This window comes from Vigna radiata, chromosome 8, assembly GCF_000741045.1.
Source record: "Vigna radiata var. radiata cultivar VC1973A chromosome 8, Vradiata_ver6, whole genome shotgun sequence".
In the NCBI taxonomy this organism is placed as follows: Eukaryota; Viridiplantae; Streptophyta; class Magnoliopsida; order Fabales; family Fabaceae; genus Vigna; species Vigna radiata.
The window spans coordinates 289,644-315,811 of NC_028358.1; the positions used below are offsets into that span (position 1 = coordinate 289,644).

The window sequence follows — 26,168 nt, forward strand, 5'->3', positions numbered from 1 at the left end:
AGATATAATAATTGAAGGACAAATTCTTCCAGAAGAAATCGATATCTCAATTATCACTTGAAATACAAGAAGAATGGGAGAAAGAATTTCTAGAAAAATAGAACAAAGAATTCCTGGGAAGAAAGCGTAAAGATGAAAGCATGAAGATAAAAAAAAAGAATAAATAAGTTATGTGGGGGTGGGAGAATAAAATTATAAAATTTTATTTCTAAATATAAATTTTTGCTAAAGGATAAAATTGGAATAGAAAAAATAGAGTAAAGGGTAAAAATGGAATGGGGGGGTGGGGGTTGGAATTGGGGAGGTACTAACCCCCTTAATCTAAGTTCAATTTTACTAAAGTCATAAATGTTATTGACGATTTCTATTAATTAAAATTGTACTTAGGATTGACGATTTTAGAAAACAAATTGCACTGAAGTTATGTAATAGTCTAACAACTTCTTTACTTATTTTAAATAAAATAAATAATTTAAAATATAAAAATGTACGTGAAAAAAATGTTAAACCATTACATGACTTCATTTTATGAATCATTAACCTTATATATAACTTCAATAAAATTAATCTCGAGTTAAAATTTATACATAGACTTTAATTAAAATTGAAATCGTTAATTATATATATAACTTTAATAATAATAAATTAAATTTAATCTTATTAAAATCTTCAAACTTAAAAATGACTTCAATATTATTAAAAAATCGTCCATGTATTTTACGAGTCATCGAAAAATTGTCAGCAAATTAACTCTTCCAATAATTTATCTAAAATATAATCAGACGCGTAAATTCGAAAATAATTGACTAAAGATGTAAAAAAAAAACCAATAAAATTTACCAAATGCAGATAAAAGAACAATACTAAACCAAAATCAATAAATTCCCTAATGTTTTACTCAACACAGATCTTATCCGACACATACTTGTAATAAATTGAATATGAATAATTCCTCTTATTAAGAGAAACTATTAAAGTTAATTAATTTATAAAGTAGATTCTTATTTGAGTGGAAAAAATTACACAAAAATCTCTTAAAATTAATCAATTTCTCTTTAGTTATTCGTAGTTGGAAAGTGATAAATATAAATATAAGTATTTCAAAACTTAAAATATGCAAAAGAATCTATTTTTATTTAACAATATATATATATATATATATATATATATATATATATATATCACTTTTTTTTTTAAATAAGACTAAATTGACATTGGTAAACAGATAAAGTATTTGTAACATCCCAATAAATATATAACAGAAGCAATAATTCATTTTAGGAGTTAACATAAATAATAAAGGAGAACAGTGGTGAATAAGCATAAAGATGGATAAGAGATACGAAATAACACTTAAAATTTAAAAGTGTACAACAATTAAGGTTGGATACAAATTTTAGAAACTAGACCGAACGGTCTTGGTACAGTTCATTGACCGAACGGTTAACACAAAAGGAATCGCTAGACCGAACGGTTTTACAAAACATTAACCGAACGATTATCTATGCTAAAAGAGAAGGGAAAACTGCACTAAGGACCGGACAGTCCTGCACAACTCTCAGGCACGGCTTCCACGGGTTGCTCGGTGTCCACGACATCCTCTAAGGTATCTTCCAAGGTGTCCTCTGCTCACACCCAAAAGGATGATCATTGCAGTGAAGAGAATAACCGAACGACCAAAATACCGAACGGAAACAAAGACAAAGACAGAACAGATAAGGGTAAGCTTATGTAAATTTAATTAATCATTTCCATCGTACAAGTAAACATGCAAACCAAAACAAATCAACATTTCATACATGCAATTACTATCCATGCATACTACGTTCATTAAATCATGACCGACCACTTAAACACTGTCCGGACTGTATGAACCACATAGCTCGACGTTCCTAGCACCCGGTGTGGTGTAGTAGCTGCCTGAACTATCAGCTGCCACCCGAGGTTAGTCCTACAACGATCATCTGGTCTTATGACCGCGGACCTCCTGTCATTCCCACACATGAGTAACCTTTCTCTACATGAGAAAGCGTCATCACGAAATATCAGGATCAGGACGACAACCAGAGTCTGACCATGTTCATACTTTACCAACCATTACCAAAGCATGAGACATTCCTCCATTGGAATTCCCTTACTTAACTAAATTCCATCAGTGCACATTATCATGTTCATAATAGAAGGATGTTAGGAAATGACCGAACGATCAAGAATAAAATAAGAGTCTTGAATGAACAAGAAGGTTTGACCGGATGGTCTGGCAAGGAATAGAACCGGACACCACAGAACGAATTATAAATAGTTGACTGAATGATCCGGCAAGGAATAGGACCGAACATCAAAGGATGGACTATAACTAATAGTCATCCGGACGGTCTGGCAAGGAATGAGACCGGACACCAAAGGATAAACTATAAGTGATAGTCATCCAGACGGTCTGGCAAAGAATGAGACCGGACATCAATCATACATTCATAACTATATAAACCGGACGTTTTAAGAATTTAAGTACCGGCATAAGACCGAGCACTAACATGATCGAAGGCTAGTCTATGACCGAACACTTCTCAAACCGGACGGACTAAGCAATAAGAAACTCTTCAAAGAAATCAAGGGACTTTAATCAAATGAAACCGGACGTTTTAATAAATAAAACTCACTAGACCGAACAATCATTAATTGACCGGACGTTTTAAAAGGAAGAGTATTAAACCGAATGCTTCATAAATTAAGTGTCAACCTAAGGCCGAACACTTGTAAGACCGAACGCTTGGTTTATGACCGGCGTTCTTAAGTAAATATCAATAATAATATTAAATGAATCCAAACTGAACTTAGTAAACTCACTATGCCGAATAGTCCGAATGGACCGGATGGTAAAAAAGGGAGGACCAAACAGTCCTAATGACCTTCGATCACAGATTCATATTTTCTCTAAGTTTCATACTTTTTCTAAGTTCCTAACCAACATCAAACAATTCATACCACGTCATACAATATTTCAGCATGCCAATTAAATCAAACAACATACTTTAAACATCAAGCGTACATTAAATCATGCATACAGTCATACAAAGAAATTATAATTAAATCTTATAAGCTTCCCTTACCTTTAATTCCAGCTAGTACGTCTAAGGTTGGTTGGCAGCAACTATCTCTTCTAAGGTTTCCAAAGTCTAGAGTCAAATTTACAAGATAATAGGTTCAAAAAATGGTTTAACAATTTCATGCAAGCTTTAAGGGTGCATGCATGCAAGAAGACCAAGGAACTTCAAGGATCCGGGACACTTACCGGTTCAGAATGAAGTTTTGATTGGTGCAAGCCGAAGATCTTGATGCCGGGAGTAAGAATTCTGAATGGATGCAAGTGTTCGGAGAAGGAAGGGTGGTTGGAAATCTAGAGAGAAGATTAGAGGTTTTAGAGAGAAGGAGGAGGATTTGAGCTTTCTGAAAGTTGAAGTTTGAAGAAGAAGAAGGTTGCATGGCGTCAGATTTCAAAAACCCACCTTAAATACCGCCTCCACTAAAACGTTCGGCCCTCTCCCTGCTCGCCACCTGACTCCCACTTTCTGAAAGTTCACATTCCCTCTACTGCCACACGGATCACGGAGAAAGGGAATTAAATACTGGCAGAGTTGGTCTCCCACTTATAAGGGAAAAATGGAAGGCATGACAAGTGTACCCCACTAAAGAGGGGTATTAAATGGGGTGTGACATTCCCCCCAACAAATAAAAATTTTCGACCTCGAAAATTAAGACTTACCAGGGAATAGGTGGGGGTAAGTCTCCTTCATAACTTCTTTTCATTCCCAAGTAGCATCACTCGTTAGGTCATCCCAGATGACCTTAACAAGAGTAGTAGTTTTACCGCTTGGTCGTTTGGTCATGAATTCTGACGGGTTGCATCTCAACCGAACAGTCTTCTTTGAGTTGAACGTTGTCAACTTCTAGCACATGGGAAGGATCAGCAATGTACTTCCGGAGTTAAGAAACATGAAAAACAAGGTGAAGGTTGGACAACTGAGGCGACAATGCAAGCTCGTAAGCGACTGGTCCAATACGCCTTAAGATCTGATATGGACCAAGAAACCTGGGAGATAACTTCTTTGGCCGGACGACTCTTCCAACTCCAGCTGTTCGGTTCAGCTTGAGGAACACATGATCTCCTTCAGCGAACTCCAGAGGTTTTCTTCTTCTGTCAGCATAAGACTTCTGTCGGCTTTGAGACGCTTTCAGTCTTTCTTGAATCATCTTCACCTTCTCAGTTGTCTGTTGGATGATTTCAGGTCCAGTCAGCACTGCATCACCTTCTTGGAACCAACAGAGGGGTGTTCGACATTTTCTTCCATAGAGAGCTTCATAAGGTGTCATTCCAATGCTTGAGTAAAAGCTATTGTTGTACGTGAATTCAGCTAAAGGTAGAATTTCATCCCAAACCCCTAAGTGATCTAGAACGCTTGTTCTCAACAAGTCTTCAAGGGTTTGGATGGTCCTCTCAGATTGACCGTCAGTTTGAGGATGATAGGCTGAACTCATTTGAAGCTTGCTCCCCATCTCTTGCTGTAATGCTTGCCAAAACCGAGAGGTGAATCTGGGGTCTCGGTCTGACACTATACCGGACGGTACACCATGCAATCGAACAATCTCCTTGATGTAAAGCTGAGCTAACTTGGACATTGACATCTTCAAGTTGATAGGAAGGAAGTGTGCACTCTTTGTCAGCCGGTCCACTACGACCCAAATAGCGTCGTGGTTTCTGACCGTACGGGGCATGTGAGTCACGAAATCCATGGCTATGCTATCCCACTTCCACTCTGGAATTTCAAGTGGCTGTAATTGACCACTCAGTTTTTGATATTCAAGCTTGGCCCTTTGATAGGTCAAACAGGATGACACAAACCGAGCTACATCATGTTTCATTCCCGACCACCAGAAAGACATTTTGAGATCTTTATACATCTTAGTTATACCTGGATGTATGCTAAGACGACTTTGATGCGCTTCTTCAAGAACCAATCTTCTTAAGACTTCATCTTAGTCTTCCCACATCTCCCTTTACATAAGAATCAACCAACACTGGCAACATTCTCCCAAAAATTTAACCAAAAACAGGTGCAACCCTTCCATGGGGAGCCATGAATCAAAAGTTGGGGAGCGGTGAGTGACTTTTGGTACAAATTCCTTTTCAGCACCATTACACTTAACCAGTTACACCAAGCATTCATTTGACCACCATCTTTCCACCATCTTTTAAACACTTAACAAAATAATAAATCAACCACAACAACAATTTACAATACATTTGACCAATGTCCAAACGCTCCATGGGGAGCTATTCTTCCAAAACATGGGAGGAGATGGAAAGTTAAGTACAAAATTTTGTCCTTATTCCAACACGATTTTCGATTACACATGCACATAAGTGTCTATCTTACTCTTCCTTTGAACAAAATTTTCAGGCAATCAACAACAACCAATTTAGTATACCTATTGTTTCAATCCAACTCCTCATCAATAGAGGGGCACATCAATTTTCTCCCAACAAGGTAATGAATTAACTCACTCAACCAAAAACACAGAGAAAGAAAATGAATTTGAAGAATAATTAATGAAGAATAGTTTAGGTGTATTCATTTGCTATAATTTTGTATCATTGTGTCAAAATTTTCAATACTTTAATTTTGTACAATGTCATGTCTATTCATTTGCTATAAAATAACAATCTAAACTAACAACACATTTCTAATGCTATAGTAATCCAAAATGTTGCAGCGTTTGAAATCTTCGGACATTGTCCTCGTCTAGGATCCAGTCTCATATATACTTCTTCCTTAACGTAGTCAATTCCTCCAGAAATGAACATATGGGAATTTAGAAACAGTGTCAAGACAACGATAATGAAATATTTACAAATTCATAATTTAACCTACATTTGTATAAGTCCAAAAGATTGATGGTGGGGAACCCACCGACATACCATCTGTTTCAACAATTTTAAATTGATCTCTAAAGGATCAACAATGTTTAAACAAGACCTAAATGGAGTTTGTCCAATGCGCGTCTTATGTCTGACTCGAAGTATGGCATTTATATTGGCAATGTAGGATTTATCCATCCAAGCTCGCATGCGCCACTATAAAACAGTTCGAATTCATAACATTCAAATAAGTGCTCCAAAATAACAAACACAACACAAATGTTCAAAGTCTACTTATAGTGCTATTCTATGCATCCATTTTGGGTTTAACTGAACTAATAACTTCAATAAAATAATAACCTAACAAATAAACAAAGGGGGAAAAGATACATTTCAATACATTTTGAAACAACTTCAAGTAATGGTGATAAACAAAGGTGTGCCCGAATAGTTTGAACCTACTTTCAATTCTCTATTTCCATACATAAACAATTATTAATAAATGGATCAGTATACATTCATTTTTCTCTTTCCCCCATCAGATTATTAAAACTATTATATTTAGTTCAACTATGTTTTCTTTTCAGGATGTTTCGGACATGCACATGCACCAAAAAATCATGTATTACTGATTAGTTTCATATAACAAGATCAATATCTTCATTTCAGCAGTCCTGGCCTTAGCCTATGATCACTTTCCTATCAAAGGCTCACTTAGCAATCACTGATAAATTTATTATTAGTCAAACTCATTCCAAAACGCAAGTAAACAGACCATGGAGTCAGGTATCATGCAATCACCTTTAAAAAAAAGATAACATATTCTATTAAAAGTTTAACAACAGATTGAATATCAAATATTCCAGCCTTCAGATTTAGCAATATTTATAATTCAATACTAGGACATGGACTAAAACGGTCAAAATAGGCATAATATAATCACATAGAACTTTATAACTTAAATAAGTTTAAAATACGATGATTTTACCAATTGATAAAAGGATATCTTTAATATCAAAATCAAGCGCAAGGACTGGCTCCATCTCCATGTCTATCTGTACACATCACAAGAAAAGTTTTTCTTAAAATAATGCATATGACCGATAACAGCAAAGCAAAAAATTACACAGAATTCATTTTAATTCTTTTTAATGTATATGTCACCTAGTATCCAAAAATTTTCATTATGAATTATTGTCGAAAATAAATGATAAATTAACGTCTATCACCATGGAAACAAAATTGTAATTTGATTTCAGTAACAAATTTTTTACCAGAAACAGCATAAGAGAATAAATTTACTACTAGGACATATAACCTGAGAAATTACAATATTACAATAATAGGTCATTCTTTTATGTCAATGGGTAGTTCTATACTGTTTTCATAGCACAACAAAATTAAACAGCAAATCAAATAACCCCTTACCTTATAATACCGTTGATGATCAAAGTAAATAAGCAATCCCAACTATAAGCATTAAAAAACATCTTCGAATGTGTGTTCATGGCCAAACCCAAAAAACCCAAAAAACAACGTGCTGCATACGTGCGAATGAAAAAGGAAAATGTTTCTTCGATAAACCAAAAAACACCTTTCAAATTGCGAATAAAAAACACATTCGAATGTGCGAATAGACAAACAAAAAAGCACCCAACCAACGAAGGAACAAAGCCGACAAGGAAAAAACGAAACCTTTCAAGAGTCGACCTAATCGAGACTTCCTCCAAGCACTTCAATGGCAAACCGACACACACCACTTTGTCCAGAGAGAACGGTGGACCCAAGAACAATTTTCACAACGGTGGACGGTAGCAACTTTGGTGGCAAAACGAGAGTTTCAAATGAAGAATGGAAAAACTAGTGAGAGAGTTTCGTAGGGATGAATTTCACAAAAGTGAAAGCGAGAACATGTTTCAGCATTTTTTTTTTTCAAAAACACCCTTGAAAAAAAAATTAAATTTGTTCAAAAAACCATTTAAAACAATGAATGAGACAACGCCACGTGGCGTTGTAAAAAACATTGTCAAATAGCATTGTAAAAAACATTGTGAAATAACGTTGTCAAAGGTGGAATAGGTGGAAAGAGACGCGAAGATGATCGACGACACCGCTTCTGAGTGGACCTTCGGTGGCTGTTGAACGACGAATGACGGTAAAGTCGTGAAGAAGTTTTAGTCGTTGGAAAGAAGAGTTATTCTTTAGGTTTCGTTCTTACAATCTGAAAATGAATTTGAATTTAGAAAATTGTTTGTTTTCATTTTCTAACTAATCCACATCATTTAAATTTATTTATTTTTTTCAAAAAGTAAACCAATGAGTCATTGGTGTCATAGAATAAATAAAAAAACCTAATAACTATTTCTTCATCATACTATCCATGATTCTGTTCTACCCAAAGATACTTGGTCCAGTGGGTGGCGTTATATCCGGCGGAGCAATTGGTGGCGGCAGAATCTCCGGCGGCCGCGGTGGATCCACTTCCGGTGGTTGCTTTGGCATCTTCTCAGGCGGCTTTGGCAGCGGAATCTCAATCCCGGGTGGGGTCAGAGGCGGTTTTGGGGCATCTGGTTTGGGATTTGGGTAGCCAGGAGCCGGATCAGTGACTATTTCGGGTGGTACATGCGGGTCGGTTTCCGGGTGACGGGTAGGAATGAGGGGTTGCTCGCTTGGAACAGGAGAAGGTTGAACTTTTGGCAGGGAAGGGATTTCGGGTGGGGCTGGTTGCGGGTATTGGGGTATCTCATTGGGTTGAGGGTTGAACATGTTTGTGAGGGAAATTGAGGATGGTGGAGTTTTGGAAGTGAGAAGGGTCTGGGGAGAGAGAGGAATAGCTAGGGTTCTTATCTTGAGGGTTTGTGAGAAAGAGGATGAGATTAATGTAGACATTGACGAAGACATTCGGTGTATTTTTGTTTTGGATGTGGTAGTTCTTGAATGCGCTCCGTGTTGGTGTTTGTATCAAATACTGGGAAATGTTCTTGACATTACATGCATGGAGAAACAGATGGAAGTGTATGAAACACTCCAACGCACATAATGGGATTTCTTTTGCATGTTTTTAACTGGCCACGTGGCAAATGGAGTCATAACTGTAATGGTGAAGCAAAGAAAACATGTAAGATGCAACTGTTTTCATCCTTTAGAAAAAAAAAAAAAAAAGATCATCATGTTATTACTTTTTTAACCTTTAACAGCTTTCACGTGATTTCATCTGTTTGCTTTCATTTGCTTAAACGTAAGCAGCGTACCATGCACGGAGAACCAGAGTCACAAAAAGTAATATATATATATATATTAATAAAAATCATTTTCATGAGTTAAAATTTGAAACTAAAAATAAATTAAAATGAAAAAGAAACTAATTAGGAAGCTTTTGGAAAAAGTTTATAGAATACCCTAATGATACGGTTGGGTTCCTCGCTTGAAGACAAAGAAAATGTCCCTGACCTTTTAAAAAAGTAAAATTAAATAAAAACCCTTAAAATTCGCCATTATTAAAAAAATTAACATTCACCATTTTACCCTTTCCTCTCATTCAACACCCTATAAATACTCTCAGCGCCACATTTCACTTTCACAGTTTCACTCTCTTTTCCGATCACACTATCTTCTTCATACACTCACACTTCGCTCTCAATGCATTTCGGAACTTGTGCCGCTGGTGCACCACACCGTTGGGTGCACCTTCACCTGCAACACGGAAACAGAGAATGGACGCGGGTGAGAGCGATGCCTCGTGTAGCAACAGGAGGAAAAGAAGACGGAGACACCTCCTACTTGGATATGTGGAAGAAGGCGGTGGAGAGAGAGCGGAAGAGCGCGAACTTCAAGACAATCGCCGAACGCGTGGCCTCGACGAGTCACGGAGGCACTGTGCATGACGATTTCGAGAAGAAGACCAGCGAGTTCAACAAGCTACTCCAAATCCCTTCCGAAGAGCGCGACCGCGTTCAGCGGATGCAGGTCATCGACCGCGCCGCCGCTGCCATCGCAGCCGCCAAGGCACTTATTCAGGATCGCGGTACCGCCGGTTCTGACGACAACGAAGGCCACGACGGCCACGACGGCCAGGACGAACAACAGCGCGGTATAACCGAATTACCTGTTTCGATCTCTTTCGCTTCTTTCTTTCAGTCTTTTACATTATCGCTCAATAATCAAGAAAGATAATTATAAATCAAGAAAATCAAGGTTTCTAATATTTTACATGTTGCAATTAAATTTTGGTTGCATTTTTTTTTTAATCTGTCTCCGTTGCTAATCTTGGAATGTGGCCGCGTTCTTTTATTTTAATAAAGAACGGCAAACACAATAATAAGGAAATCAATGCTCCTGTAGCATTGAGGTTGCATGGTTTGTGAATTGCCTGAATTCTCAAGATTGCAATATAACGTTCTTTGAAGATTCTTTCGCTGGGTTTTCTTAACTAAGAAATGGAGTGGTTTAATTTAGTTTTATTTCTAATGGAAATGTTACTATTGATTTCTTGTATTCTAGTTATCAAAATTTGAAGTTAGCACTGAGATTGAGGTTACATGGTATATTAATCTAATACTCTCTGAAGATGCTATTGTGTTTATTTTATTCCCTAAGAAATTGATACTATACTTGAGAGATGTTATTGAAAGTGTCGATTTCTCATTTATTGTTTTTATTTTTGTTTGTTTGTTAATCATGTGATAGAATTGGGTTCGGGAATCGGAGTGCGGAGTGGGGTTATTCCTGTGCAAGAGTCAGCAGCTCAGGGAAATGGTGTGCCTGGCCCTGATTTTTGGTCCTGGACTCCTCCCGAGGAGAGCGACGTTCCCTCAGATCAGGATAGTGGGTTGCAGCTAAATACCAAGCCTTCTGTTCGTCCAACTTTGCCCAGTGCAGTTGTGGAGAAGGAGCGGACACCGCAATTTCTCTCTATTCCATTTGAGAGTTTACTTTCTCAGAGCGAACAGAGTGACACTCTTCCACCATTTCAGTCATTTTTAGAGGTTGAGAAAGCGGATTCTGCATCTGAACCACAGTCAATTTCCTCGTCTCTTACCCTGGAAGAGGAACAGTTACTTGGTGAATCTTCTTCTGGCTATGCCGAAGAAGCAGCAAATGCCCTTAGTGAGGCCAGTAAATGGTCACCCATTGGAGTGAATCCGGATGGAACAAGATGGTGGAAAGACACTGGAATTGAGCGAAGACCTGATGGCGTGATCTGCAGATGGACAATGACCAGAGGTGTTAGTGCCGACAAAGAGATTGAGTGGCAAGAGAAGTACTGGGAGGCTTCTGATGATTTTGGCTATAAGGAACTTGGTTCTGAGAAATCTGGCCGTGACGCATATGGAAATGTTTGGCGCGAATTTTGGAGAGAATCTATGAGTCTGGTTAGCAAAATTTGACACATTTAATTTGCATATAAATAGCTTTCATATTATAGTTTCTCATATAGTTTGCTGAAATACGATTGGCGTATTTCTAGAACTCATCATTACTGCCTCCGTTCAAACTCTCTGTAATTGGTCTCTACCGTACCTTGCCAATTATTGATGCGTTAGTTGTAGTTGTAGCCACATCAGTGAATAGGTCTTGGACAACAGATTCGTTCTTTCATTTCAGTATAATCATACGAAGTATGGTTTTCGCATGCAGGAAGATGGGCTTATGAATTTTGAGAAAACTGCAGACAAGTGGGGAAGAAATGGTAAAGGTACTGAGTGGCAGGAAAAATGGGGGGAACGCTACAATGCCGCTGGTCAATCAGAAAAATGGGCAGACAAGTGGTGCAGTATTGACCCAAACACACCACTTCAACCAGGGCACGCCCATGTTTGGCATGAAAGGTAATTGTCAATATTGGAATTTGAATGCTCTTTTTAAAGTATTTAGACCCTACTGTTTAAAATGTTTAATAATCTATTGAAGTGTATATTTGTTCAAGACTCTTCGACTGCAAATGATACTTTGCACAATTTTGGGAGGATTAAGAGCTGGTGGCACGGACTGAATTATTCTTAGCTCCGTTTATGTGTTTCATGCCATCATATCAAAAAAATTTAATCTGCAATAATATATTTGTATAAATTCAAGGAAATACGTTTTCAAAGTCAGAACGTTAACTCTGTCTAAGCTTATGAATTCATCAGAGTATTTTAGACATATTTTTCAAACAAGAGGTTTAAGCTTTATGCAATTTGTTTTTTTTTCGTGAAGCTTGATTTTCTGACATGATTAAAAGTTGAAAGAATGTATTATTTGATTGCATTTATGAGTGGAGTGGTTCTGAGGGAAGTGGTATGTGTGGTTTGAGAATTTGATGTTGAGATTTTGATGAAGAGAAATGGTTTTGGCAGGTGGGGTGGAAAATATGACGGGTATGGTGGGAGCATAAAATACACTGACAAATGGGCTGAAAGATCAGTGGAGGGTGGATGGGAGAAATGGGGTGACAAATGGGACGAAAACTTTGATCCAAATGCTAACGGCGTGAAGCAGGGGGAGAGCTGGTGGGAAGGAAAGCATGGAGAACGGTGGAACCGAACCTGGGGTGAGCAACACAACGGCTCTGGTTGGATTCACAAGTACGGCAAGAGCAGTTCTGGGGAGCACTGGGACACACACGTTAATGAAGAAACCTGGTACGAGAAATTCCCTCATTATGGCTTCTTTAACTGCTATGAAAACTCCGTCCAGCTCAGGCAAGTTCCCAAACCATCTGAAATTCTGGAAGTTCCCAAACCATCTGAAATTCTGGAAGTTCCCAAACCATCTGAATCAGAGATACAGCAAGTTCAGGAGGAGCCTTGATTACAAAACACGTTAACTACTTGTAGGATCAATACTTTGTTCTTGTTTCCAATACAACAGACAAAGATATATACATATTCTACTTCACTCGTACAATTTGTTTCCTAATTCAACTATATTTCCTCGTAATCAAGTGTCAGGTTAAAGCATTACATAAATTCGTTCATTACCGGTTTCAAAAGGAAGTGCAAAACATCCCAGAATATTCGTTTATTGATATTAAATAAATATGGTTTTTAAAATATATTATTCGCTAAAATGTAAATTGTAAAAAATTATTTGTTTAAGATTAAAAGCATTATATTTTAAAAAATTTTGGAGGGTGGGTAATGTAAACTAGTCAATAGAGAAAATCCAAAGCGGATGAAATTGAAGTGATTGTATGGCACAAGTGGGAAGTATCAGCTAGCTCCAGAATGGATATGTGGTTCACATCTACCAATCTGTCTTTCTCTCTCACCGCATAATTCTTACTTACACAACTATACCTCTACCGCCCTTTCCAGCAATTCTCTCTCACTGCTCCACCGATCCTATTACTCTCCTGTTTTCATGACATAAACCATCAACAGTTGCTTTCCATTTTCCACACGCAATGTGCCATTCGTTGCAACTGTAGTATTATTGTCCTATCTTCATATATATATCAGTCATGGCCTCCTTAATGCTCAGTGGAGCCCAAAATCCAAAGCTCATCACTGGCTTAGCCTCAACTGCTGTTAACTTGAACGACAAGTGCTTCTTCAAGAAGGCTGTGCCGTCTCGTGACAAGTTCAGGGTCAGAAAAAACATGACCCTCAGATGCAGCATCTCAGCCTCTAGGCCTGCTTCTCAGCCTAGGTTCATCCAGCACAAGAAGGAGGCATTTTGGTTCTACAGGTTTCTGTCTATTGTGTATGATCATATAATAAATCCTGGCCACTGGACCGAAGACATGAGAGACGAGGCGCTGGAGCCTGCCGATCTCTACAGCCGTAACCTGAGGGTGGTGGATGTTGGAGGTGGAACTGGCTTCACAACTCTTGGAATAGTGAAGCATGTGGATGCCAAAAACGTTACAATTCTTGACCAGTCACCCCACCAGCTTGCCAAGGCTAAGAAGAAGGAGCCCCTCAAAGAATGCAAGATAATTGAGGGTGATGCAGAAGATCTTCCATTTCCAACTGATTATGCTGATAGATATATTTCTGCTGGAAGGTAACAACAATATTGGCTCTGCCGCTTTTTACCTTGATAACAATCTAGTTAATCACAGTCTAAGAATGATGATTGTTTTTCAGTATTGAATACTGGCCAGACCCGCAGCGTGGCATTAAAGAAGCTTACAGAGTGCTAAGGATAGGGGGAAAAGCTTGTGTTATTGGTCCAGTCCACCCAACATTTTGGTTGTCTCGGTTCTTTGCAGATGTGTGGATGCTCTTCCCCAAGGAGGAAGAGTACATTGAATGGTTTAAAAAGGCTGGATTCAAAGATGTTGAGCTCAAAAGGATTGGTCCAAAATGGTATCGTGGGGTGCGTAGGCACGGTCTCATCATGGGTTGCTCAGTCACAGGAGTGAAACCTTTTTCTGGAGACTCTCCCCTCAAGGTACGTATAATATTGCTTTTTCTTTCTATTCTAAGATTCATTTAAGATTTCAGCTTTGTTTTTTTCTCAAACACATAAAAGTAATGAGCATTCACCAAACACAACTATGTTCTGTTCTTGGCTTTATGCAGCTTGGTCCCAAGGTAGAGGATGTGAAGAAGGCTGTAAATCCACTAGTGTTTCTTTACCGGTTCATCCTTGGTGTAATTGCATCCACTTACTACGTACTAGTACCAATCTACATGTGGATCAAAGACAAAATTGTTCCAAAGGGCATCCCCATTTAAGATTGGAAAAAGTAGGATGGTCAAGTCTTTGTGAAGTGTGAAGGATATAACAATTCAATATCTTACTTCAATCTTTCCAACTTTCAAACGTAGGAGGAACCATTAGCTTAGTTTTCTGCCGTTACTGGCTTTATCTGTTTTTGTTGGAGAGGATTTTACAGAAGCAGAAGATGTGCTGAGTTTTATTTATCTGTCATTTGGCAAAGAAATATAAAATGTGTGATGTGGTAGGCTGTTGTTCGATGAACAGTGTCAGGATCAGTAAAATGGTGTGCTTCTTTTTTGCTTTGCTTTGTACCAAATGTACACGACAGGCTAATTATGATTGTTCTAGCTCATATATGTCTTTGATGATGATTTGTAGAAATTCCATCTTAACTGAAAATTTATCTAATCATAAACTTTTAGTGTTGTTCTTCCTTTTGATAGCATAATTTTACACCAAAATCTTAGTTGATGGTAGTATATTTTACATGAAGTTTTGTCTCTACACTACAATTGTATTATACCTTAAATTTTGTTGTTTGAAGATCTAGATATTTATTTCAAAAATTTCCTTTTTCATCATAAATATTATAAAATCCAAAGTTGAATTAGGTGATATTAGTTTATATTAATTATTAATAACAAGAAGTTTGAATGTATAGTATTATATTTGTAAGGGAGTTAATGTTTTATTGAAATCAATGTTATTAACTTATTACTAAAATTGAGACTTCAGTGTCGTTAGGAAGAATGACCCACATGATCTTACTATATTCTTTATTGACGTATTTAACTAAGTATTTAATTAAAGTACGTTAATTAGACTATTTAATATTGATGTGTGTTTAATACTTGGTAATAATATGGGGTTTTAATAATATGATTCTTGACGCAATTATACAAATTTGTCACTTAGTATTTTAGCATAAAATATTTTTGTCTATAATCTATACTTGGATATTTGGTACATAGATGTAAAAAAATTATTAAGTATGCATGTGGAAATCCACACTTTTTGGAACTCAGTGATGTACATATTTACATACAAAAGATATTAGAAACCTTTAGAGAAAATTCTAAATTAATATCTTTTAAAAATTACATGCTATAACTCTAGTTATAATATGATATTTAGTTAAATTAATAACGTTGTTAAATTAAAATATTCCACTAATATTCTAATTTATAAGCAATTAGGATTGGAAACAAAAGTTTAGAAACATATCCGAAAAACCAACATGACCAAAAATAGTAATTTCATTAACTCTCAACTTAGAATAATGATTGATTAATTATTAAAAAAAGAAGTCTTCTAGATTTCAAAAAGATGTTAGCCTAGTTTGAATTTGAAAGTACAACCATTCCATAATAATTAGTTAATTTCGTTTTCTATTTCTTGAGTTTATGAAACAAATATATCACGTCCTACACTTTTAACACGTGTTCAATTCTTACTATTAAAATAAACAATCTTATTAATTCTCTACATTAGTAACTTATTATAATTGCTATCTCTTATACCTACCATTAACATTTTCCCACAATAAATAAAAGTTGGTGAGTTCAAAAATAAAATAAAAATATAGTAACTAAAATTACTTTTAATTTTTTAATTATTACTATTATTGTAAATTTTTATAACGGAAACAGAAATTTTGACCGTTTCCAATGAAAGAACATTACGTGCGATTGTTTTTCCCAATGGAAATTAATTAAAACAACAACACAACGCGTGTTTTTCTAATTCTCAAACCGCGTCGAAAGCGATCAATTCATTCAACGCCAAACGTAGAATTTCCTTCTCACATCAAATTCAATCTTTACAAAAATTATTTTCTTTTCTTTTCTAAGTAAAACCATAATCTATTATTTCATAAACAAAATTATCACTTATTATAAAGTTTAATTAATGTTTTCACATTCATTAACTGATTTTTTTTCTTTATTAATAATCCTTTCAACGGATGTGAAAACATAGTGTCCCCTAAATATCAAACTCTCCAGCTGTCCAAATTCCATTCCCCAATACAATATTTCTGCATTTCACAAAACAAATATGAAAGCCATTATATCTACATTCTCCCCCTTCTAATTTAATTTATAAAACTATTTTATAAATTAAAAATAAGACTATTTTAAATTATATAAATAAATGTAAAAATCTATTTCTGAACTTAATATTTAAGATAAGAAGAAAAATTAGAATATGATAATTTTTTGGTAACAATATCAGGAATAGAGCAGATTACAGTCATCAACGTGGTTTGACTAAATTATAGTTTTAGAAAAGAAAAAGTTAAAATTAAAAAAGAAATAAGGGTTTCCACATTGAAGCTAGCCTCTACAAATACTCGAGCTGAGGTTCAAAATTTCTATACACATGAATAAAATTTCTCTCTCTGTTTTCTGAGTGAAGCATTAACACAAACACCATGGCAGATGTTCTGAGCGAAGAACAGATTGGTGAGATCAAAGAAGCCTTTGGCTTGTTTGACAAAGATGGAGACGGTGAGTTCACTTTTTTTCTTTTTCAGTTTTCATTTCAGAAATATAACAATGCTAATAAGTTTTACATATGTTGAATTGACAGGGTGCATCACTGTGGAAGAATTGGCCACTGTTATCCGATCACTGGATCAGAACCCCACGGAAGAAGAGCTCCAAGATATGATAAACGAGGTTGATGCAGATGGCAACGGAACCATAGAATTTGTTGAGTTTTTGAACTTAATGGCGAAGAAAATGAAAGTAAGTATATGATTATATATATATATATACTTCCAAACCATGCTTTTCTTCCAGAGATTAACAAAATCCATCTCATTTTTCTGATTTAGGAAACTGATGCAGAAGAAGATCTCAAAGAGGCCTTCAAGGTGTTTGACAAAGATCAAAATGGTTACATTTCAGCAAGTGAGGTATATATATTATATCAACTTTTTATATTTTCTTTCTTTGACGGCAATCACAAATCAAACCGTTTCTTCAAACTTTAACAAAAACGAATCTCTTCCCTTTTCAATATTTTTCTATAAATGTGCGTTTACTTTTCTGGCTACGTAGCGCAAGCTGCATATGCAGGTTTTTTCTTCCTTATAAAATTTTCAACCCATCTCGGTCAAATTTCCTCCTTCAATTATTCATATTCATGTGCTGTCATTTTTTTTTTCTCAATTTATCAATGCATAAATATCAATAATTTAGAAATAAAAATATTTAATTATTAAAAAATAAATTTTAAGTCTAATCTAATCTTATAAAATTAATTTATAAAGTGATGTTTAGATATATTATAAAAATTGGTCTTATCTATAATAAAAGAAATAAATTTTGAAAAATAAAATTAAAATGGTTTTTTTTTTTTTTGTTATGCAGTTGAGACACGTTATGATAAATCTTGGTGAGAAATTAAGTGACGAGGAGGTGGAGCAGATGATCAAAGAAGCGGATTTGGACGGTGATGGTCAAGTTAACTATGATGAATTTGTGAAGATGATGATGACCGTTGGATGAAATTTTTCATATGTTTTCTTATTAATGTTTGTTGTATTATAATTAATGTAGCACATATGCATGATGTGAATCACCAATATACATTAGCTTCACATCTCATAATATATATATTTATATATATATTTATATTCATTTGTTCAAAATTCCAACCCCTAATATTTTTTTTTTCAGTTTAACATTCCTTAATTATGTTTTAAAATTAATTGGAGTTTGGTTTAAGAATTTCTTAAATTGGCCACTTTCGTGAATGCTGCAATTTACTTTATTTCAATATTACAAACTACCTTACTTTATATATATATATATATATATATATATATATATATATATATATATATATATATATATATATATGTATGTATGTATGTATTGAATTAAAATATAAAAATTGTATTTGAATTTTTCGATTTAAGAGCACAAGAATAATACAAATATTGTAACAATAAGGAGCAATTAAAATAAATTTATACTTATAGGTTAACTCCATCCGCGTCGAGTTAAGTGAAAATGAAAATATTTCTAAATTAAAAAAAAAAATAGACTTGATTTTCCTATGACCCGAATTATTTAAGTTGAGCGATTAAAAAAAAATGAAAACAAAAACGTTTAATTACAACGACAGCATTAAATTAAAACTTTAATTTACTTGGAATTTTGTATCGTGTAAAACTTTCAAAAGCTTAGAATTGATATCATATAAGAATAATGCTAAAAGCACGTCAAGTTTGAAGATTGAAAAATAAGTTACTATGACAATTTTAAATTTCTAAGTCGTGATGTATTATATAAAGTTTTTAATTCTTGGAGTTTTAATTTTTATGTATTATATTTCTTAAATGTATAAAAAATTTAAAATATTTTTCATTTTCTTATTTTTCAAATTTAGGTATATTGACTTGTTTAATTCACCAAATTATAATAGACTAGATTAAATTAATATTTTCAGGATAACATATGTAATAAGTTAAGCTAGGTGGAACCATTTATAAGATGGATAAAAGTAAATTGGACTTAATTAGCCAAATTAACCCGTTTTTAATAGTTATAATTTTGATCCACTAAACACGGTTTAAGTTAATTTAGCAATCACTCTTCTGTTCATTAAAATTATTCTTAATATATATATATATATATATATATATATATATATATAAAGTGCAACTTTTTTAATTTTTCAATTTTTATCATTATTTTTATTATTATTTAATTCATATTATTCATTGTATGTTTGTTTGTTTAGAATGGTCTTGATATAACATATGAATAAGTTATAAAAAGTATATAAAAACATTATTTAACATTATAATTAAGTCTTTTTTAAGGTCCCAAAATTTCTGCAAGAGGTTGTGTTGACATATATATAACCTTGTTCCTTAAACACAGTCAAAGTCAGATATATTTACTCGGGTAGTGTTTGACTTAATTATCACACGTTGAATAATAATTAAAATAGAAACATTTAATTAAGTGAGAAAGTTTTTTATATTCATAAATACGTTTAATTATTTGCTTCTATGTGATACTAAAACTCGAAGTAATTCTAGTTTGGGACTCCTAAATTAAAAATAAAATTTAGTGGTAAAAATAGGAACAAAAACAATTTCACTAGTAAATTCTAAATCTTAAATTCAAATCATAAATAGTAAACCTAAAAAAAAAGAATTATGCTTGTATCAAAAAATAAAAAGACCTAATACACTAAAAAAATTAATAAAGCATGTGTTTTATCGACACTCTATTATCTATGAAATCTGAACATAAAAAATTAATATTATTTTCTATTTAAAACTTTAAAATAATAAGTTTATAGATTTTTCACGAATTTATAGATTTTTTCATAATTATATATATACTCATTTCTATTATTTTAACTAAGACTTTCATACACAAGAGTCCTCTGTCTCACATTCTTAGTTCTGGGAACTTCTTGAAGCAGGGCTTTCTAAATGGCAATGAATTTTCGTAGTTTCAAACTTAGTCTCTAAGATCCAACCACCCTACAAATATGTCTTTTTCTTGAAACAAAAGCACGACATATAACAACACTTGACAACATGACTGCTGAATGAGAAAATTTATGGAGTTGAACTTTGACCTGTAAATAATGGTTGGTTTGGAGTTGGACACATGTGATTTATCATCAGAAAATTTATGGAGAACTTTGTCATTTTCTCCAATTCTGCTTTTCTTTTCATCTCTTTCTGATGTAGCCTTGGGATATACATAAAACAAATAAACAAGACTCCTTCATATTAGTTGTTACACTGACTTTATGTTTATCATGTTTTCTCCAAAAATAATGTGTAACAGAGCTTGCACTTAGCTGTCTTTAAGGCATCTTATGTTTCATATTCTTCTACTGTTCTAATGTCTCATTACCAGCGGAGGCCACTTAAATCTGACACATTTTGTTGCCTTCCATTTTTCACTTCTCTTTTAGATACATTTTCTTGGTCAATAGTTTTTTAATCATGCAGATTCATGATTATATATATGTAAATATATTCGTTCTGTTGTGTATAAAAAAGTCAAACACAAGAATGAGGTTTTATCAGTATAATTATCCAAGTTCACTGTGGAAGAAAAAAGAAACGTTACAACATACAATCAAAAGAAGAAGCTTTGGTCTCTCTACATTTGTGAAATCTCTCAAACAAAGTTCACTTCATCTTGAACTTTAAAACCAATGATCATGGCTGCTGCAGTGCCCCCGCTGTTGGTTGAACTCACCATGATGCCAAATTGCCCATCAGAATTTTCCAGATCAAAACTTAACTTTCAAAAAAATAAATTACAAGGCTTTAAATTGAAGTCACAGTTACAATGCAATCTTTGATATTAAGGAGGTTTGTGGAGAAATGCCACAGAAAAGGTTGCAATTGCTGTAACATTGTGGTCATGAAATCTTCAAAACCTTGACGTTATAGCCACCACTACTGCAATTGTGGACTGTTTTAAAATAAATTAGAAAGAAACTCACAACACAAAGGAGAAAAGTAAAATAGAACTGTAAGTGTAATTCTCAAGGTACAGTTGCACAGCACATGCAGCTGCTGAAGAAGGAAGATCGAGGCTTTCGCTTATCTTTTTTTGGTGAAGTAGATGACACAGTATTCTTTGTGCCAGCATGGTTGTCTTGTGTCCGTGCCATGCCTAGAAGATGAGCTTCTTCCTCTTCTTTTAAGAGGCCTATGAATGGAGCTTTAGATTTCCCAGAGTAACTTCTTTCCATAGTAACTATTTTCTCTTCCACTGGCATTTCTTCACTGTGTAACATGCACTGCTCATATTGAGAATGAGGCATTGAGTTTATCAGATTCATACTATTCTGTTTTGAGAAGCTTTCATTTGCAGACTTATTCTGATGAAGCAGTGGAATCTTATCTGATTCTCCAGGCCTTGCTTCCTTTCTGAGGTTGAGATTGAAGCTTGGTGATTTTTGCATCTGACTAGAGGTGTTTGGATTGTCAGGGTTTGATTCAGTACTGGGCCTTGCTATACTTTCCTTTGTTTCATTGGCACCATTTTCAAATATGGACTTGTTTGAATATAGTTCAACAATGGACATGGTAGCTGTAGAAGTTGTTAGTTCTGCTGCTGCATGTTGTGGATCTTCTTTATCTTCTTTCTCAAATGCGTCTTTATTATCCAAGTCCAGCAGAGATGGAACTGTTAATTCAGAAGAATTAGAGTTGTCAATGGTGTGGCCAGAGTTTGTGGTCTTGTTTGTTTGCTTCCAACCTAAGTTTGCCATGATGGTAGCAGTAAAACTTCTGTCTTGCTTTACATTGTCCTGATGGTCATCATAGAAATGCAACAAAGAGGAATTATTTTGCAAGGGAATAGATTCTTCCTGATTTATAGTTACCAGATCACAATTGCACTGTTCTGACATTTCAGTCCCCTCAAAAGTATTTATCATGACATGTGAAACTTCTGGCTTTTCATTTGTTTCTTCAATTTTGTTCTCCTTCCCTTCTTCATGTCTGCAATTAACATCAGTTAAACATTCAATAAGAGAAACCCTTTTGGCTTCAGGAACCGCAGAATGTTTTTCTTCTGAAGTAGCACCACTTTCCTCTAAAGCCTTGTTGGAGTTGTTAACATAAGCATCAAACGGTACTCCATTCTCGATGACTTTAGATTCTTCAACTTGATCATTGGTGACAAGCCCGAAGACATTAGAATCAAGTAACATACTTCTCTCTCCATTGCAGTCCCCATTAGACTCTATTGACACATCACATATATACACCATGTTGTATTCCTTCAATGAATATTTGATGCATTGATCTAAATTGCAATCATGTGAGTTCTCCATTGATCCACTTCTGCTTAATATACTTTTTCCATATGGTACCTTGCAGTTTTCCTCATGGTCAAATTCAATTGGACTAACCGCAACGGAAGATTCAAGAGGTGAGGTGTGAGAATCCTCAGTAGTACAATTTACCTTGGTCAATGAATTACCATTGGTGGTGGTGTCAATATTTAGGGAATCAGATGTAGTATCCAACATGTCAGTACATAATTCTACATGGGATTTCATTTCTTTTGCTAAGCCATCATCCTTAATCTGTTCAGAGTGAGAATTAGTATCCAACAAATTATCTTCTAGGAGTGAGTCCGTGCCTAGAAATGATTGTTCGGAGAGAAATTTGTCTGGCTCATCATTGTCAGAATGTCCACTTGATTCTTGAATCTCTATATTGTTTAACATGTTCACATCACTCAATGTTAAAACCGCTGATTCCTCTACATCTGCTATAATTCAAAACAAGACAATAAATACATCTTAAATTTTCATTGTGGGCTTACAATCTCTGATAATTTTGAAGCTTAACTTTAAGATTAAAATCTAAAACATTTCATCAAGTGGATCTAACATGGCACTAATAAAGTAAATATGGATAAGGCTATCAAAATATTAACAGAATTGTCCTAACCTTGTTGGATTGGAGGCTCATTATTAAGCTGATGATTATGTGTTAGTAATATTTCTTCTCTCAAGCATGATTCTTCTTGCTTCTCGTATTGTTCAGTGCTTTCTAGTGAAGAACTTGACAAGATCTCAGAGTTTCCAGCTTCAGCTTCAACTGATCCATCGTTTGAAGTGTCAGGTTGACTGACTTCGGTTACTTCATCCCCTATATAAAAGCAGCAGAATCATAGTCTTTTTTATATAAATTACTCTCAGAATTTGGTTTGGTACCTAACTCAACCGTGGATAAGACTGTCAAAAAATTAACAGAACTGTACTAACCTTGTTCAATTGAAGACTCATTATTAAGGTGATGGCTATATGCCTCTAACAATTGTTCTCTCAAGCAGGTTTCTTCTTGCTTTTCATATTCTTCAGTGTTTTCAAACGATGAAAAACTCTCAGAGTTTCCATCTTTAGCTTCAACCGCCTCATCATTTGGAGACTTTTCAGGTTGTCTGACATCAGATATTTCATCCCCTATAAAACAAAATTATAAGTATGTTTTTTATAAATTAATCTTAGGATAAGGCCTAACTCAAATGGAATTAATTAAGTAAATGTGGACAAGACTATCAAAATATCTAGAAAAGGTCCTAACCTTGTTGGATTGAAGGATCACTATTGAGGTCATGATTATCTGTTACTAAAATGTGTTCTCTCACGCGTGTCTCTTCTTGCTTCACATATTCTTGAGTGTCTTCCAATGAAGAACTTAATAAGATCTCCAAGTTTCCACCTTCATTTACAACTGATCTATCAATTAGAGACATTTCAGGTTGTCTGACTTCAGTTATTTCATCCCCTACAAAACAGAGTCGTTATTAATCTTTTATAAGACCTAACTCAACTTTGTTTAAGAAAATGTGGATAAGGGCTACCAAAATATTAAAAGTATAGCCTTAACTCCTAACCTTGTTGGATTGAAGGCTTATTATTAAGGTGATGATTACATGTTTCTATCTCATATTCTTCAGTGCCTTTCAAAGAAAAACTTGACAAGCTCTCAGACTTTCCACCTTTAGCTTCAACTGATCCATCGCTTGGAGACTTTTCAGGTTGTCTGACTTCAGTTATTTCATCTCCTATAAAACAGAATTATGTGTAATTTTTTTAGATTACCCTTAGAAGTTGAACTTCTAATCTGAAGTTGGAAAAAAGTTGGTGGCCAGATTAACAACACCCTTTCATGCCTAGGCACAGACATCTAAAGTACAGACAAAACACAGGAGATCCAATAACAGATTTTGGATAGACTTAAATATCATTTAAAATTTGGACTCACCAAATTCAATTCCACAAAATCAGTTTGTAAGTTAAGTATTGCTCGAAGCTTGTAAAGACTAGATAACATCTGGTCTAAGTGAGATTTGAACAATCAGTATTAGTTATTTTATATGCATCATTTTGAAAGAAATTACTAACCTGAACCTTCAAAAGAATTTGTCAACTTCAATGCTGCATCGGAAGCTGGGATGATAGTTTTTTCCTGAACATCTTTGCCATTGGCAGTAAGGTTTTCTGCATTAGCTTCTTGTTTATCTTCATGAGTTTTATCATCAAACTCACTTGTTTCATCATCAAAATCCAGGCTTGTTTCTAAGTGTAGTTGATCAAAATTCTCTTCAACTGTTTTGTGCTTTTGATGATTTGCATTAACATCATCCTCAGGGTCATCTCCTTCCAATAAATCATTTTCAAGTGAACTTCTAGAATAGTGGGAAGTCATTCCTGTAGCCTTCTCTCGAACATCTTCGACTTCAGCAGTTGGATGATGTATTTTATTTTCCATATTCAAGCCACTTTTCCAAGTATCTTCTTCCAACAAATCACTTTTAAGCCTGCTTTCCGTATTGTTAGAATTTAACCCTGTGACTTCATCCTGAAAAGCTTCGGCTTCTTCCTCCTGAACATCTTTGTCTTCATCCGATGTAAGCATTTTCATGTTTCCTTTCATAAGATCATCATGACTATCTTCTTGCAGTGTAACTTTTCCAAGTTCAGTTGTTGCATCTTCGGAAACCAGTGCCGCTGCACCTTTCTCCCGAACAACTTCAGCTTCAGCTGTTGGAGGAGTTTGATTTTCCATATTTACATCACTTGCATGAGTATCTCCTTTCATTGAATCATTTCCAAGCACTGTTGTTGTATGGTTAGAAGCAAAGCCTATAGTTTTATCTTGAGAGTCTTCATCTTTGGCTTCATCTGTTGTAATTGTTTGAGCTTTCCCTTTTACATCTTCTGCATGACCTTCATCCTGCCATGTATCTTTCCCTGGCTCATTTATAACAATTGAAGCTTTTTCCACAACATCTTTGGCTATAGATGTCTCATTAGTATCGTCTTGGAAACCATTTTTCTCAGCTTCTCCTAAGTTATCTTCCTCTGCAAAATGGAAAATGAAATTAAGAGTTAAAGATAGGAAAAATTGTACTGTACTTAACCAAAATTTCTTCAGCAATCCAAAAACAAGATGTACCTTTGATAGCAGATGTGTTGTTATTACCCATTTCGTTGCCCATGCTCAGCTTTCCAAATCCTGCAATATAACCAATGCAAAGAGATTATGCTATAATCCCCACACAATTGATTTGCTTATAATAGAACAAGATATATCAATTAAAAAGGCTCCTTGTTAAAAATCTCCAAGAACAACAAGGCTATGTGATACCATGATAGTGATACTGATGATGATGTTCACATGCTCTTAACTTTAGAAATTTGAGGACAGCTTCATTTATGTGACATTGCCAGAGTGTTTATAGCCACTAACATGGTCTTGCTTGCTCCATATTCTTCATTCCGGGTCATATATGTTTGCATAATTATCACACCCTTAAAGTAATTGATCACATGTAAAACTTCATCTCTTTTTTATCTATCTGGCATTACAAACTTAGACCATGATTGCTTCATAATCTAAGATAATGTGACCAAACAGCATTCACTTTCGGTGATTCCATGATTATTAAGCAGCCTTAGCCTATGACTAGCCTATAGCATATGTGTTCTTTAAAATGTTGTCAAAAATGCTGTCATTACAATTTAACAAGTTATAACAGACCATCATTGTTGCTATGCTGTTTGTTGTTGAGCTTTTGGGAAA

At 34.8% G+C, this 26,168-nt stretch overlaps 5 protein-coding genes across 18 annotated transcripts; 3 read left to right on the forward strand and 2 right to left on the reverse strand.

Annotated features, from left to right (window-relative positions):
* Window positions 1-5,600: 5,600 nt before the first annotated feature.
* LOC106770000 (anther-specific proline-rich protein APG-like) lies at window positions 5,601-8,943 on the reverse strand. Of its 12 annotated transcripts, none has more exons than XR_002669194.1 (4): window positions 8,313-8,943; window positions 7,613-8,138; window positions 6,906-6,972; window positions 5,857-6,133 (listed from the first exon to the last, which is right to left on the reverse strand). XR_002669194.1 is itself a non-coding variant. In XM_022785139.1 (3 exons), exons 1-2 carry the CDS (start codon window positions 8,816-8,818, stop codon window positions 6,938-6,940), a joined length of 531 nt encoding a protein of 176 aa, XP_022640860.1. In that variant the 5' UTR covers window positions 8,819-8,873; the 3' UTR covers window positions 5,601-5,850; window positions 6,906-6,937. The 12 variants fall into 12 exon arrangements, 7 of the variants coding, with proteins under 7 accessions (XP_022640860.1, XP_022640859.1, XP_022640858.1 ...); XR_002669195.1 differs by having other exon boundaries at window positions 7,613-7,735; window positions 8,313-8,881; XM_022785139.1 differs by lacking the exons at window positions 5,857-6,133; window positions 7,613-8,138 and adding an exon at window positions 5,601-5,850 and having other exon boundaries at window positions 8,323-8,873.
* Window positions 8,944-9,481: 538 nt separating this feature from the next.
* LOC106772118 lies at window positions 9,482-12,838 on the forward strand. Its single transcript, XM_014658296.2, has 4 exons — window positions 9,482-10,007; window positions 10,604-11,289; window positions 11,555-11,745; window positions 12,256-12,838. Exons 1-4 carry the CDS (start codon window positions 9,557-9,559, stop codon window positions 12,707-12,709), a joined length of 1,782 nt encoding a protein of 593 aa, XP_014513782.1. The 5' UTR covers window positions 9,482-9,556; the 3' UTR covers window positions 12,710-12,838.
* A 204-nt stretch (window positions 12,839-13,042) lies between these two features.
* LOC106772119 (2-methyl-6-phytyl-1,4-hydroquinone methyltransferase, chloroplastic) lies at window positions 13,043-14,921 on the forward strand. Its single transcript, XM_014658298.2, has 3 exons — window positions 13,043-13,906; window positions 13,990-14,296; window positions 14,428-14,921. Exons 1-3 carry the CDS (start codon window positions 13,362-13,364, stop codon window positions 14,581-14,583), a joined length of 1,008 nt encoding a protein of 335 aa, XP_014513784.1. The 5' UTR covers window positions 13,043-13,361; the 3' UTR covers window positions 14,584-14,921.
* Window positions 14,922-16,931: 2,010 nt separating this feature from the next.
* Window positions 16,932-18,229, forward strand: LOC106771212 (calmodulin-like protein 8). The gene is made up of 4 exons (XM_014657150.2): window positions 16,932-17,076; window positions 17,159-17,316; window positions 17,406-17,486; window positions 17,944-18,229. Exons 1-4 carry the CDS (start codon window positions 17,001-17,003, stop codon window positions 18,079-18,081), a joined length of 453 nt encoding a protein of 150 aa, XP_014512636.1. The 5' UTR covers window positions 16,932-17,000; the 3' UTR covers window positions 18,082-18,229.
* A 2,402-nt stretch (window positions 18,230-20,631) lies between these two features.
* LOC106769994 (dentin sialophosphoprotein) lies at window positions 20,632-25,868 on the reverse strand. Of its 3 annotated transcripts, none has more exons than XM_014655818.2 (8): window positions 25,734-25,868; window positions 25,542-25,601; window positions 24,488-25,447; window positions 23,977-24,147; window positions 23,664-23,867; window positions 23,345-23,542; window positions 23,028-23,228; window positions 20,632-22,842 (listed from the first exon to the last, which is right to left on the reverse strand). In XM_014655818.2, exons 2-8 carry the CDS (start codon window positions 25,582-25,584, stop codon window positions 21,104-21,106), a joined length of 3,516 nt encoding a protein of 1,171 aa, XP_014511304.1. In that variant the 5' UTR covers window positions 25,585-25,601; window positions 25,734-25,868; the 3' UTR covers window positions 20,632-21,103. The 3 variants fall into 3 exon arrangements, with proteins under 3 accessions (XP_014511304.1, XP_022640909.1, XP_022640910.1); XM_022785188.1 differs by having other exon boundaries at window positions 20,632-22,845; XM_022785189.1 differs by lacking the exon at window positions 25,734-25,868 and having other exon boundaries at window positions 20,632-22,845; window positions 25,542-25,700.
* Between the last annotated feature and the right edge of the window lie 300 nt (window positions 25,869-26,168).

What these genes read in the sequence shown, in the direction of transcription:
- LOC106770000 (XM_022785137.1), bottom strand. Translation starts at nt 8,818, where the DNA reads ATGTCTTCGTCAATGTCTACATTAATCTCATCCTCTTTCTCACAAACC. An exon ending in AACGCCACCCACTGGACCAA is followed by an intron (nt 7,736 to 8,322) that starts GTATCTTTGGGT and finishes TTGCCACCAAAG; the next exon opens with TTGCTACCGTCCACCGTTGT.
- LOC106772119 (XM_014658298.2), top strand. Translation starts at nt 13,362, where the DNA reads ATGGCCTCCTTAATGCTCAGTGGAGCCCAAAATCCAAAGCTCATCACT. An exon ending in AGATATATTTCTGCTGGAAG is followed by an intron (nt 13,907 to 13,989) that starts GTAACAACAATA and finishes ATTGTTTTTCAG; the next exon opens with TATTGAATACTGGCCAGACC. An exon ending in CTGGAGACTCTCCCCTCAAG is followed by an intron (nt 14,297 to 14,427) that starts GTACGTATAATA and finishes GGCTTTATGCAG; the next exon opens with CTTGGTCCCAAGGTAGAGGA.
- LOC106769994 (XM_022785188.1), bottom strand. Translation starts at nt 25,584, where the DNA reads ATGGGCAACGAAATGGGTAATAACAACACATCTGCTATCAAAG. An exon ending in CAACACATCTGCTATCAAAG is followed by an intron (nt 25,448 to 25,541) that starts GTACATCTTGTT and finishes TCCATTTTGCAG; the next exon opens with AGGAAGATAACTTAGGAGAA. An exon ending in TAAGCCTTCAATCCAACAAG is followed by an intron (nt 23,868 to 23,976) that starts GTTAGGAGTTAA and finishes TCTGTTTTGTAG; the next exon opens with GGGATGAAATAACTGAAGTC.
- LOC106771212 (XM_014657150.2), top strand. Translation starts at nt 17,001, where the DNA reads ATGGCAGATGTTCTGAGCGAAGAACAGATTGGTGAGATCAAAGAAGCC. An exon ending in TAATGGCGAAGAAAATGAAA is followed by an intron (nt 17,317 to 17,405) that starts GTAAGTATATGA and finishes TTTCTGATTTAG; the next exon opens with GAAACTGATGCAGAAGAAGA. An exon ending in GTTACATTTCAGCAAGTGAG is followed by an intron (nt 17,487 to 17,943) that starts GTATATATATTA and finishes TTTGTTATGCAG; the next exon opens with TTGAGACACGTTATGATAAA.
- LOC106772118 (XM_014658296.2), top strand. Translation starts at nt 9,557, where the DNA reads ATGCATTTCGGAACTTGTGCCGCTGGTGCACCACACCGTTGGGTGCAC. An exon ending in CCAGGACGAACAACAGCGCG is followed by an intron (nt 10,008 to 10,603) that starts GTATAACCGAAT and finishes ATCATGTGATAG; the next exon opens with AATTGGGTTCGGGAATCGGA. An exon ending in GCCCATGTTTGGCATGAAAG is followed by an intron (nt 11,746 to 12,255) that starts GTAATTGTCAAT and finishes TGGTTTTGGCAG; the next exon opens with GTGGGGTGGAAAATATGACG.